Source organism: Mustela lutreola, chromosome 9 (genome assembly GCF_030435805.1).
Source record: "Mustela lutreola isolate mMusLut2 chromosome 9, mMusLut2.pri, whole genome shotgun sequence".
Classification (NCBI taxonomy): domain Eukaryota; kingdom Metazoa; phylum Chordata; class Mammalia; order Carnivora; family Mustelidae; genus Mustela; species Mustela lutreola.
In genome coordinates, this window is record NC_081298.1 from 111,382,958 (window position 1) to 111,395,003 (window position 12,046).

The 12,046-nt window shown below is 40.9% G+C and overlaps 1 protein-coding gene across 2 annotated transcripts in view; it reads left to right on the forward strand.

Moving 5' to 3' along the window:
• The window catches only part of KCNG3 (potassium voltage-gated channel modifier subfamily G member 3), a 45,734-nt gene extending 34,387 nt beyond the window's left edge, over nucleotides 1-11,347 (forward strand). For both annotated transcript variants that reach the window (XM_059188464.1, XM_059188465.1), the window contains exon 2: nucleotides 8,682-11,347. In XM_059188464.1, coding sequence (XP_059044447.1) covers nucleotides 8,682-9,327 — 646 coding nt within the window. In that variant the 3' untranslated portion in view covers nucleotides 9,328-11,347. The remainder of the gene's footprint in view (nucleotides 1-8,681) is intronic.
• The last annotated feature ends 699 nt before the right edge of the window (nucleotides 11,348-12,046 follow it).

The window sequence follows — 12,046 nt, forward strand, 5'->3', positions numbered from 1 at the left end:
ACTTATTGTGGCAATCACAGTATATCTATATACCAAATCATTGTGTTGTATATCTAAAACTAATACAATGTTATATCAATCACATCACAACAAAACTGGAAGAAATAGAATAGGAAACAAATTTTAAAGATAATTTAATAGGAAATAGTTATTGGGATTTGAATTAATATAGCGTTTTCTTATGTCATATTCTTTTTCATTTAATTTTATTATTATTTTAAAATTTTTTGGAGAGGAAGAGGGTGGGATAGGGCAGAGGGAGAGGGAGAGAGAATATTATGCAGGCTCCAGGCCCAGCGCAGAGCCCCATGTGGGGCTCGATCTCATGACCCTGAGATCATGACTGAGCCAAAATCAAGAGTAGGACCCTTAACTGACTGAGCCACTCAGGTGCCCATAAGCTATATTATTATACATTATGATATTCTACTTATTTTTAATAAAGTTTGGTTATAATTGCATATATATATGTGTATGTATATATATACAAATGTATTTACATGTATAAAATGTATAACATGCATTTAGTAACTATTTCAGATGTTCTGTTCTGTTGTATGTTTATGTAGTTCATTTATCTTCATTAAATCAACTATCCAGTAAAAATATTCAATCTTTGTTTTTATATTTTTATTTTTTAATTATCCCTGTTGTACCAAAATTGAATCAGATTCTGCTTGGTGCAAGTCCTAAGAACAATTGACTTTAAATCCTTTTTTTTTTTTTAAAAGATTTTATTTATTTATTTGACAGAAAGGGAGCAAGAGCCAGGAATAAGGAACACAAGCAGGGGGAGCAGGAGAAGGAAAGCAGGTTTCCTGCTGAGCAGGGAGCCCAATGTAGGGCTCAATCCCAGGACCCTGGGATCATGACCTGAGCTGAAGGCTGATGCTTAACCATCTGAGCCACCCAGGGCCTCCAACTTTAAATCTTTTTGAAGTAAGGCAGAATATGTCACTTAGTTAATTAATGACGAGGTTAGCACCATTTTTTTTCCTTGTGCCAGCATGGCCCAGTGGTCTAAGGCTCTGGATTAAGGCTCTAGTCTTTGGTGGGTTTGAATCCCACCACAGCCTTATTTATTTATTTATTTATTTTTATTCTGATAAAAGAAAAACATATAATTTACCATTTTAGCCATTTACAATTTTTAAAAAATATTTATTTATTTATTGTAGAAAGGAAGAGAGACCGTGCACATGAGTGGGAGGGGCAGAAGGAAAGGGAGAGAGGGTCTCAAGCAGACCCCTCGCTAAGCACAGACCCCAAACTAGGGCTGATCCCTAGACCCAGAGATCATGACCTGAGACAAAACCCAAAGTAGGATTTCCAACCAAGTGTGCCACACAGGTGACTCCACCCCATTTTAACAAATTTTAAGGGTATACTTCAGTAACATTATAGGTATATTCACATCATCATGAAATGGATTTGCAGAATATTTTCATTCTACAAATCTGAAACTCTATGCCTATTAAACAACTCCTCTTTCTCCTCCCCTGCTAGCCCCTGGTAACCACCATTTTACTTTCCATTTCTATGAATCTGATTACTTTAGATTATCTCATAAAAGTGAAATCATACAGTATTTGTCTTTTTATGGCTGGATTATTTAACTTAGCATAATGTCCTCAAGGTTCATCCATTTTGTAGCATGTGACAGATTTCCTTCCTTTGTAAGGCTGAATAATACTCCATCGTATGTATATACCACATTTGTTTATTCATTCATTGTCGATGGACCTTTGGGCTGCTTCCATCTCTTGGCTGTTATGAATAGAGTTGCTATGAATACAGGTGTGCAAATATCACTTCTAGACCCTGCTTTCAATTCTTTGGATATGTACCCTGAAGCAAGATTGCTAGATCAGGTGGTAGTTCTGTTGCTAATTTTTTTGAGGTCCCCCCCCCCACAATAATTATTTCCTTCATGGCTGCACCAATTTGTAATTTCACCAGCAGTGCCAAAGGGTCCAATTTCACCATACCCCCACCAAAACTTGTTATTTTGTGTTTTTTAATAATAGTCATCCTACTAGGTATGGGGATACATCATCATGGTTTTGATGTGCATTTCTTAGATGATTAGTGATGTTGAGCATCTTTTCATATGCTTGTTGGCCATTGTATATAATTTTTTTTTTTAAAGATTTATTTATTTATTTGACAGAGAGAGATCACAAGTAGGCAGAGAGGCAGGCAGAGAGAGAGGAGGAAGCAGGCTCCCTGCTGAGCAGAGAGCCCGATGCAGGACTCGATCCCAGGACCCTGAGATCATGACCCGAGCCGAAGGCAGCGGCTTAACCCACTGAGCCACCCAGGCGTCCCGTATATAATTTTTGAGAAATGTTTATCAAGCCCTTTGCTAATTTTTAAATTATTTGATTTTTTTAAAAAAGATTTTTATTTATTTATTTGACAGACAGAGATTACAAGTAGGCAGAGGAGATAGGCAGAGAGAGAGGAGGAAGCAGGCTTCCCGTCGAGTAGAGAGCCTGAAGTGGGGCTCAGTCCCAGGACCCTGGGATCATGACCTGAGCCGAAGGCAGAGGCTTTAACCCACTGAGCCACCCAGGCGCCCCAAATTATTAGTTTTTTTTGTTGTTGTTGAGTTTTAGGAATTCTTCCTATGTCTTGGATGTTGAAACTTTATCAGATATGTGACTTGCAAATAACATCTCCCTTTCAGTGGATTGCCTTTTCTGATTAAAAAAATATATAAATTTTACCACTTTAACCATTAAAACAAAAATTAAAAGATTTTATTTATTTATTTGACAAGAGAGAGAGACCATGAGAGAGGGAACACAAGCCGGGGGAGATGGAGAGGGAGAAGCAAGCTCTCTGCCGAGCAAGGAGCCCAATGTGGGGCTTGATCCCAGGACCCTAGGATCATGACCTGAGCCGAAGGCAGCTGCCCAATTACTGAATCACCCAGGTGCCCCTAAAATTTTTTTAAAGATTTATTTATTGTAGAGAGAGAAAGTGCACAAGTGCGAAGGGCAGAAGGAGAGGGAGAAAGAATCTCAAGCAGACCCACACTGAGCTTGGAGAGATTTAAAGATTTTTTTAGAGTCACCTAGGTGGCTCAGTCAGTTAGGCATCTGTCTTCGGCTCAGGTGATGATCCCAGGGTCCTGGCACACAGTCCCGCATCGGGCTCCTTGCCCATTGGGGAGCCTGCTTCTTCCTCTGCCTACTGCTCCTCCTGCTTGTGCTCTCTCTCTCTCTCTGACAGATAAATAAAAGTAAATAAAAAATCCTAAAAAGAAAAGGAACATAATTTTTTAAAAAGATCTATTTATTAATTTGAGAGAGAGAGCAAAGAGCACAGGGGGTTGGGTGGTGGGGAGGGGCAGAGGGGGAGAGAAACCCAAGCAGACTCTGCACTTAGCGCGGAGCCCAATGTCAGGCCCATTCTCACTGCTCTGAGATCAGACCAGAGCAGAAACAAAGAGCTGGTGGATCAACCAACTGGGCCACCCAGGTGCCCTGTAGATTGCCTTTTCATTCTGCTCAGAAATTGTATCCTTTGATGCACAGAAGTGTTTGAGTTTGATGTAGCCCATTTGTCTGTTTTTGCTTTGGATGTCATATCCAAGAAATCACTGCCAAGGCCAGTGTCACAAAGTTTTTTCCCTGTGTTTTCTTCAAAGAGTTTTATAGTTTGAGGTCTGTAATTTATTTTGAGTTAATTTTTGTATATGGTATAAGAAAAGGATCTAGCTCAATTCAACACCCTTTGGATGATATGCTTTGGTAATTCCTTGAAGGTCCCAGAATAACCTAAAAACTTACTGTGGCTGTGGAGTGGACATCTGGGGCCCTTGAGTTCTTTCAAAGTCATTTACACTGTCCTGGACAAACATCTGTTGAGCACTTGCTAAGTGTCTGATGGGTCTGGGAAGTGAGAGAAGGTGATAGCAAAAATAAGGTGGGGAACTCTCTGGGGTGATGTGAGTGCTATATATATATATATATTTTTTTTTTTTTTTAAGATTTTATATATTATTTGACAGAGATTGAGAGAGAGAGAGAGCACAAGGAAGGAGAGCAGCAGGCAGAGAGAGAGGGGGAAAGAGACTCCCTGCCAAGCAGGGAGGTTGATGTGGGTCTCAATCCCAGGACCCTGGGATCATGAGCCGAGCCGAAGGCAGCTGCCCAGCTGACTGAGCCACCCAGGTGCCCTAAATGCTGTATATCTTGATAGGAGTTTGGACGATAGAGGTTATGCCTTTGTCAAAACTCAGTGAATGCACACTTAAGATTTGTGTATTTCACGGCATGCAAAATTTACATCAAAAGAAAAAAACGAAACAAATATTGAACTCTAGTTAATGATATGCACTTTGAAGTTTTTAGAAGAAAGTACACTTTGTTCTTAAAAAAAAAAAAAGATAGATTGGGGCGTCTGGGTGGCTCCGTCAATTAAGCATTGACTCTTGGTTTTGGCTCAGGTCATGATCTCAGGGTTGTGGGATCAAGCCCTGTGTTGGACTCCACACTCTGCCCTTACCCCCACTCGCATGCATGCATGCACTCTCTCTCTCTCTCTTTCTCTGTAAAATAAATAAATAAATAAAATCTTAAAAGAAAAAAGAAAAAAATGAAACAAATATTGAACTTTAGTTAATTATATGCACTTCGAAGTTTTTATAGAGAAGTGCATTTCCCTCTAAAGAAAAGATTAATAGATGGGTAGATAGGTGAATAGGTGATAAACAAGTATAGAATATAAATGTAAATGAATTTGTTCCATGTTTGAAATTTTCTTAATAAAATGTTGATGGAAAAAGATGAGAAGATAGTACACAGAGGGAGACTCACTTTGACCTCACACAGCATAGTTACTGGCCTCTTGTGTTCTGTCTAGCCTTTGTCTGGGTGGGAGTACAACTGGTTAGTACTAAAAGCATCTGCTCCCCTTTTGGAGCCTCTGGAAACCTCTGCGTCATTCCTGCATGTGCCTTCTATCACGGGGGATCTATCCAGTGACCTATGGGAGCCGGTAATTGTGGTGGTCTTCAGTACCTGCAGGAAGGAGTGCATTTTACATCATACCTCAAGGTACAATTCTATGTAACCGAAACAGAAGTTTCGTAAAACTATCCTTTGCATTCTGATATTTTCAATTCCAATTTCTGAAACGAATGTCAGATTCGATCCATTAATGGGTTAAGAACTGAGAGTTGGAAAAATGCTGCTCAAATATATCAACCATGGAGACCACAAGATTGACATCTGTCACTTAACATTCACAGCGAACTTTGCCATAAAAATCTTCAGCATTTTCAGATGTTCCGTAGAGCTTCAAAGCCCAAGAGACCTGGGTTTCGTTATATGTGCCCCTGCAGTCTCTCAGTTGTGTGACCTTGGCAAATTTGTTTAACTTCCTAGCCTCAGTTCCATCATCTGGAAAATGGGGATATCAGGAAATAAACACTTCATAGAGTTCTAGGAAAGGACTAAATGGAATGATGTCTGTAAAGTGCTTCACACAGTGCCCAACGGAAACACTTAAGTAAGTGGTAACTATTTTTATTAGCCACGAATTCATGAACTTCTGTGTTTAGGCCTCGAAATCAAAATGGTCTTCCAAGGACTATGGTGTCCATCAGTATCTTTGGTTCTTTTTTCCTGTTTGTTTTTGATAGACATAACCTTGGGGAGTGCCCGACTGTTGGCTCCAGCCCTGAGTAAAACAGACCTCGGTTTTCTAGCAGTTGTCAGTGGTGGCTTTGGTGAGAGTGCCATTTGGAAACATGGGGCGTTTTGGCAGGCTTCGTCGTGTTTGTTGTTGGGAGACTGCCTTGGCATCGTCCTAGGTGAAAGAGGGATGCCTGGGGTGTCTCACTGATTCATCCCCTTGGCATGGAATTCTGGATAAACTGCATCTGACTTGGGGGTGGGGCAGGAAGAGCCCAGAGGGCCTCATTACAGAGGAGTTCACCTCTGTGAAATTCCCTTACTGGGGGATTATTCTGCACCCTTTGGATTTCTTCCTTTTTAATCTGAACAACTTTGGCTGCTGGTGGAAATAATTAGAACATGTTCTGGTATTTTTGGCACCGTTAGAATTTTTGCTCTTCTTCATTTAATAGAATCTTAGGGTTTTGTTGCTGGGAGAGCCCTTCGAAGGCCAGTGTGAGCTTGCGGCCGGGGCAGCAGGCAGTGGGTCTGGGTTGGGCACAGCGCTCTCGCTCCCGTCTGGCTGGGGAAGAGACTCAGCACTCCAGTTGGAGAACTGGTGCGTCTTAACCACAAAGAAAGTGGTGACCATCCCCAGTGTGTGCTACTGCAATCCCTCTTGAACGTGCGTCGCACGGCTTACCATATGTACCAGGTTATTCCCTAGGAAAACATCCGGTTTAGAGATCTCAGCAGCTGAATCCACCAAAGATGTGTTTGTTGCCCACATGTCCTGTCAGGATGGGGACTGTCTGTCTTTCTCTATCCGGACACCCAGGCCCTTGGGCTCGTAGGGGCCCCAACCATCTTGGAGCCACTTAGGACACATGCCTTCCAGGTTGCCATGGCCGGGAAGAGACTTGGCATTCACCCTTCTGTGCTAGTGCCTGGAAGTGATAGAGTCATTTCGCTCATGGCTCATTGGTCTAAACTGGTCATATGATCCTAGCTACCTGCAGGGGGGCTGGAAATATGGGGGAATCCATGGAATATTTGATGAGCATTCCTGATAAGAAGTCATATGTGGTACTCTATTTGTTAAAACTATATATTGAAAAAAAAATGCAGCTTCCTATTCTTTTTTTTTTTTTTTTTAAGATTTTATTTATTTATTTGACAGAGATCACACACAAGTAGGCAGAGAGGCAGGCAGAGAGAAAGGGGGAAGCGGGCTCCCTGTTGAGCAGAGAGCCTGATGTGGGGCTTGATCCCAGGACCCTGAGATCATAACCTGAGCTGGAGGCAGAGGCTTTAACCCACTGAGCCACCCATGCACCCCACAGCTTCCTATTCATTAGGTCTACCAAGTTTCTTTACCCACCCACTTTCCTAAGCCTCCAGGTTCAAAGAGGCCATCATGGTAGCAGCTTTTACTGATGGCCTGGTGGGGACAGGGCAGCTGCCGCAACCACAGGGTAATGGGATTCATGAGCAGAGCAGCAGATAATACAGTAGAGAAATAGTGGGGGCAGCTGTGACTTCATCTGCTCACTTGGTGTGGTAACTTTATGTGGTAGGCCGACAGATATTCCTCCCTTTTACCCCAAACATTTCAGGTCCTAATACCCAGAACCAACTGGTATTCCTTATATGGCAGAAGGGGTTTTGCAGATGTGATTAAATTAAGGATCTTGAGATGGGAGTTATCCCGGCTTAGTTGAGGGGGCCCTAAGTGCTGTCACATGTATACTCAAAAGGAGGACACAGAGGGGTGTGACACTGTGACAGAAGAGGAGGAGGCAGAGACTGGAGTGATACCACAACAAGCCAAAGAATGCCCACAGCCACCGGAAGATGGAAGAGGCAAGGAGTGGATTCTTCCCTAGAGCCTCTGAAAGGATTGTGGCCCAGGAACTGGGGAATGGGGCAAGAGAGAGAATTATTTTTCTCTACTCTTCTTTTTTCACCTTTTAAATTGATACCATGTGAATGTACTACCTGTTTTTGTAAATAAATGAAATTAACCTTTACAGCTCTGCCAACGCTATAGTAGGAGAACGCGGTTCAATTTATTTATTCAGGGCTTTATATACATCAAGGCTTCCAAGACCGTGTGCTAAGATTTAATTTCCTCAGCCTTGGGGCACACAGGCAAGGGCCAAGGGAACCAGAGCCCCCCGGGGTCGGTGTCTTCAATGTCAAGAATACTACCCTTACTGCCAGTGGGCTCTGTAAATATTCTTATTTTCAATGCATGCAGTGATGTGGAAAGGTTGGTAAATACTGCTCTAGGTAAAATGTGGCCTTATATTTTAAAATACATGTCACATAAAAATAGCTATGGAAAAACCAACCCGCCAGTTGGGTCCTTGGGGAAGAACCTAGTGATTATTTCAGCCCAGGCGCCCTCAGCCTTTCCTTCCACGATGACCCTTGTGATGAGGGTGGTCATGACCTGATGCTTCTGCCAAACCCTGAAATCTGGCTTGACTTCCGTGTTTCCCACACGGGCCCACAGGAAAGGAAAGCAGTGTAGCATGTTAGGAAATGATCTTGAGTTTATGCTTATTTACCAAGAAATAAATCATCGAAAGCTTGGCTGTGTCCACCCTTTGTCAGAATAGTCATTCTGACCCACCTCATAATGGCATCGCAGCAGAGAACCGCTGTGCTCGCAGAGTCAGTAACGTTTCACATGGTGGCTAGCTTCGGAGAAGGTCGTTTTAAGACCCCCAATAAGAGGTCATTTTTTTAAAAGACAAGTGACAGGCAAAAAAAAAAAAAAACCAAAAAACAAAAAAAACCCATATTTAGTTATTACCTGCAGTCTATAAATAGAAACTTGACCAAGTTCAGTTTTCCTCTGCACTGTAACGTGTGTGGTTCTGTCGTGTCCTGGTGGGTCTGATGATGTTGGTAATGCTGTCTGTTCTTTGTGTTTTCTGGAAAAAGTAACTGAAGTCGTTTGTCGGTGTAGTACTATCTGAAGATATCTAAGAGCTATTAAAATGCTTAAAAATAAAATGATCAATGCTTCCTTTGTTCTCTTGACAGGATAATTGAAGCTATCTGCATAGGCTGGTTCACGGCGGAGTGCATTGTGAGGTTCATCGTCTCCAAAAACAAGTGTGAGTTTGTCAAGAGACCCCTGAACATCATTGATTTACTGGCGATCACGCCGTATTACATCTCCGTGTTAATGACCGTGTTTACGGGTGAGAACTCTCAACTCCAGAGGGCTGGAGTCACCTTGAGGGTGCTTAGAATGATGAGGATTTTTTGGGTGATTAAGCTTGCCCGTCACTTCATTGGTCTCCAGACACTTGGTCTGACTCTCAAGCGATGTTACCGAGAGATGGTTATGTTACTCGTCTTCATTTGTGTTGCCATGGCAATCTTTAGTGCACTTTCTCAGCTTCTTGAACATGGGTTGGACCTGGAAACATCCAACAAGGACTTCGCCAGCATCCCCGCTGCCTGCTGGTGGGTGATTATCTCTATGACTACAGTTGGCTATGGAGATATGTATCCTATCACCATGCCTGGGAGAATTCTTGGAGGAGTCTGTGTTGTCAGTGGGATTGTTCTCTTGGCATTACCGATCACTTTTATCTACCATAGCTTCGTGCAGTGTTACCATGAGCTCAAGTTTAGATCCGCTAGATACAGTAGAAGCCTCTCTGCCGAGTTCCTCAATTAATGCATTGCAAATCGATTCTTGCATACATGTTTGGTAGAAAGAGTTGACACTACTTCCTATTCATCATGTGTTGCTTGCTGGGAGAGCCCTACAGTGGTACTGTCATCGTGCTGGTAGGGTAGAAATTATCCTTCCCAGCTGAAGGGAGGAAAGAATTTCCTTAGAATGGAGTAAATAGAATTGAGACTTCAAAGGAAAAGTAATAACTCCTAGAATAAATTTTAGGATCTTATTTTATTTAGGCTTGTCTCCTCCTTGTCTTGAACGATTACACTTTTTGTGTTTGTTTTAAAGTATATTATTTGAACATTTTAAAACTGAAAGGTACTATTTTCCAAATGTTTCTCCATCTTATGAATTCAGAAGAAGCTTGGAAGTTACAGTGTTTTTTGTTGGAGAGCAACATTTTCATTTCTAAATGTTTTATAATCTCTCATATCAATGTCAGAAGTATCCTGGAAACATATGTCACACGCGGGAACTGTTTAACAAATACTTAAAAATTTTGGCCAAATTTTAAACTGTATAATGGAGCTAGATACAAGCAAGGATAGTATGTGAAAAACTTTTCCAGCATATTTCTCAATTCCCTGATTTATTTTTGTTTCTATTATTCACCTTATCATACAGCTTCATGGATCCTTGAGCATGTTTTCTTTTTTCCATTTTGGATTTCTTTTATCTCTTCACTGAAATGATTCAACACAGTGTTTCAGAATGAGGAGAGCTTGTATTGTTTAGCATTTTATTGGAGTTGATTTTACTTGAATTCACCGCTATTACTAGGTGATAATTGTCCTAACATTCAGATGTCCAAACAAGAATATTTCTAACATAAAAAATGGTAATAGAAATAGTTTGATACTACAACCCATATTTATCTTCTTCTGCTCTTAATTTTTGCCGTGGGTTTAATGAGACTTACCAGATGAAAGGATGTTTATGTAGCCTTTTTATACCAAAGTCATACTTAGATGTTGTCACTGGATTATCATAAAAAGAGAAATTAAATATTTCCTTATTCTCGGTTGCTATGTAGCTAAGCCAATTTTAAGCCAGCTAAAAACAATGAATACATAACTGTTTGATCTGAGCTTCGCCATTTTAAATTGTAGCTAACCAAAACTTATTATACCAATATTGAACAAGATGCCACATTAATCTGGGTAGATTATTAGAACTAGATAATATAAAACTGATGACTATTTAGTGCTAAATTTTAGCAATATGAATTAAGATTTTGCTTTGCTAGCCAGTTGCCATAAAGAAGTCAGTATGTAAGCACAAAAAATTAAAATAATAGATTCACAAATAGTTTAATGTTATACATTGTAATTTAATGGAATGTAGAGGGCAGATATATAGGAGATGGAACCTGGTTATATTTATCAAGGAATGGAATATTCATTAGAAGAATATTGACCATCATGTAGTTCAGACCTCATTTAGTACAGGTAGACAATCAGGGCAAGAGAGGATATGATTGTGGAGGAATTAGGGCCCAAACCCGGATCACTAGAATCCTGCCTATCTAGCCCAGCAGCTTTTTTTTTTTTTTTTTAAGGTTTATTTATTTATTTGGGAGGGGGACAAAAGGGGAGGTGCTGAAGGAGAGGAGAGAGAGAATCTTCAGCAGACTCCTTGGTGAGCCTGAAGCCTCTCACCACCCTGAGATCAGGACCTGAGCTGAAACCAAGAGTCAGAAGCTTAACTGACTCAACCACCCAGACGCCCCACCCGGAAGATTTTTCTCAACATACATCTGAGGTTTGAGAAAAACCTCAAAGCCGCACTTCTTTGCCATTGGCATTGCTGGGATAATAATAGCAAAACCGTATCTTTCCCCTAATTTATGAGTCTATGTGATATTTTGGCCATTAAAAGAATCTCACCCCATCTTTTTTACTATGCTGCACTGGTATGCTGCTCATTATATGCTCAAAATAAATTCTGTTATTCATTGTATATTTATTGTATTTTAATATATTTGAAATAAATGGCATGGATTTATTTTTTCTTACCTGTTCTGATTAAGGCTTTGTGATTCATGCAAATAATCTGCAGATGTTAGCACCCCCATATTACTAATAAAAATATGGTAGCCATCCATTTTGCTGGCACTGGGAAGACTTCATGGGAATATGTCTCATGTTCCCAAGTAAATTATAACTATCTTGAGGGCTGGGACCCGTTTTTCTTGCACACACCTTTATATTCCCACAATGTCTGTGACAGATATGGGCACAGGCTATTGTGGACTGATTTGGGGGGAGAAATTTCTGTGTGAAGAGGCAAGGAGAAGCACACAGCTGAACGTATACATTGGACCCACATGTGTGAGCGCGCGCGCACACACACACTTTGAGGCTGCCCTTAACAAGAAATCTCTTGTTGGCGATGCCAAGCTAAGGACTTCTAATGACTAATTCTACTGACAGCTCAGCTACCCATTTATTAAGAACAATGATGAGAAATGATAGAATAGTTCACTTGTGAGTTAAAAAAATATATTGTGGATGTTGTCATTTTCTAAGAACAGAGGCATTTTTCTTACAGCTTTCCCTGAACGTTGCTGCCTTAAAAAAAGTCACTTAGTTGGATTTTTTTTTTTTTCTTTTCGAAATAGAGAGAAAGAGAGCATGAGGTGGGGAGGGGCAGCGGGTGAGGGAGAAAGAGAATCTTAAGCAGACTTCACACCAGAATCTTAAGCAGACTTCAC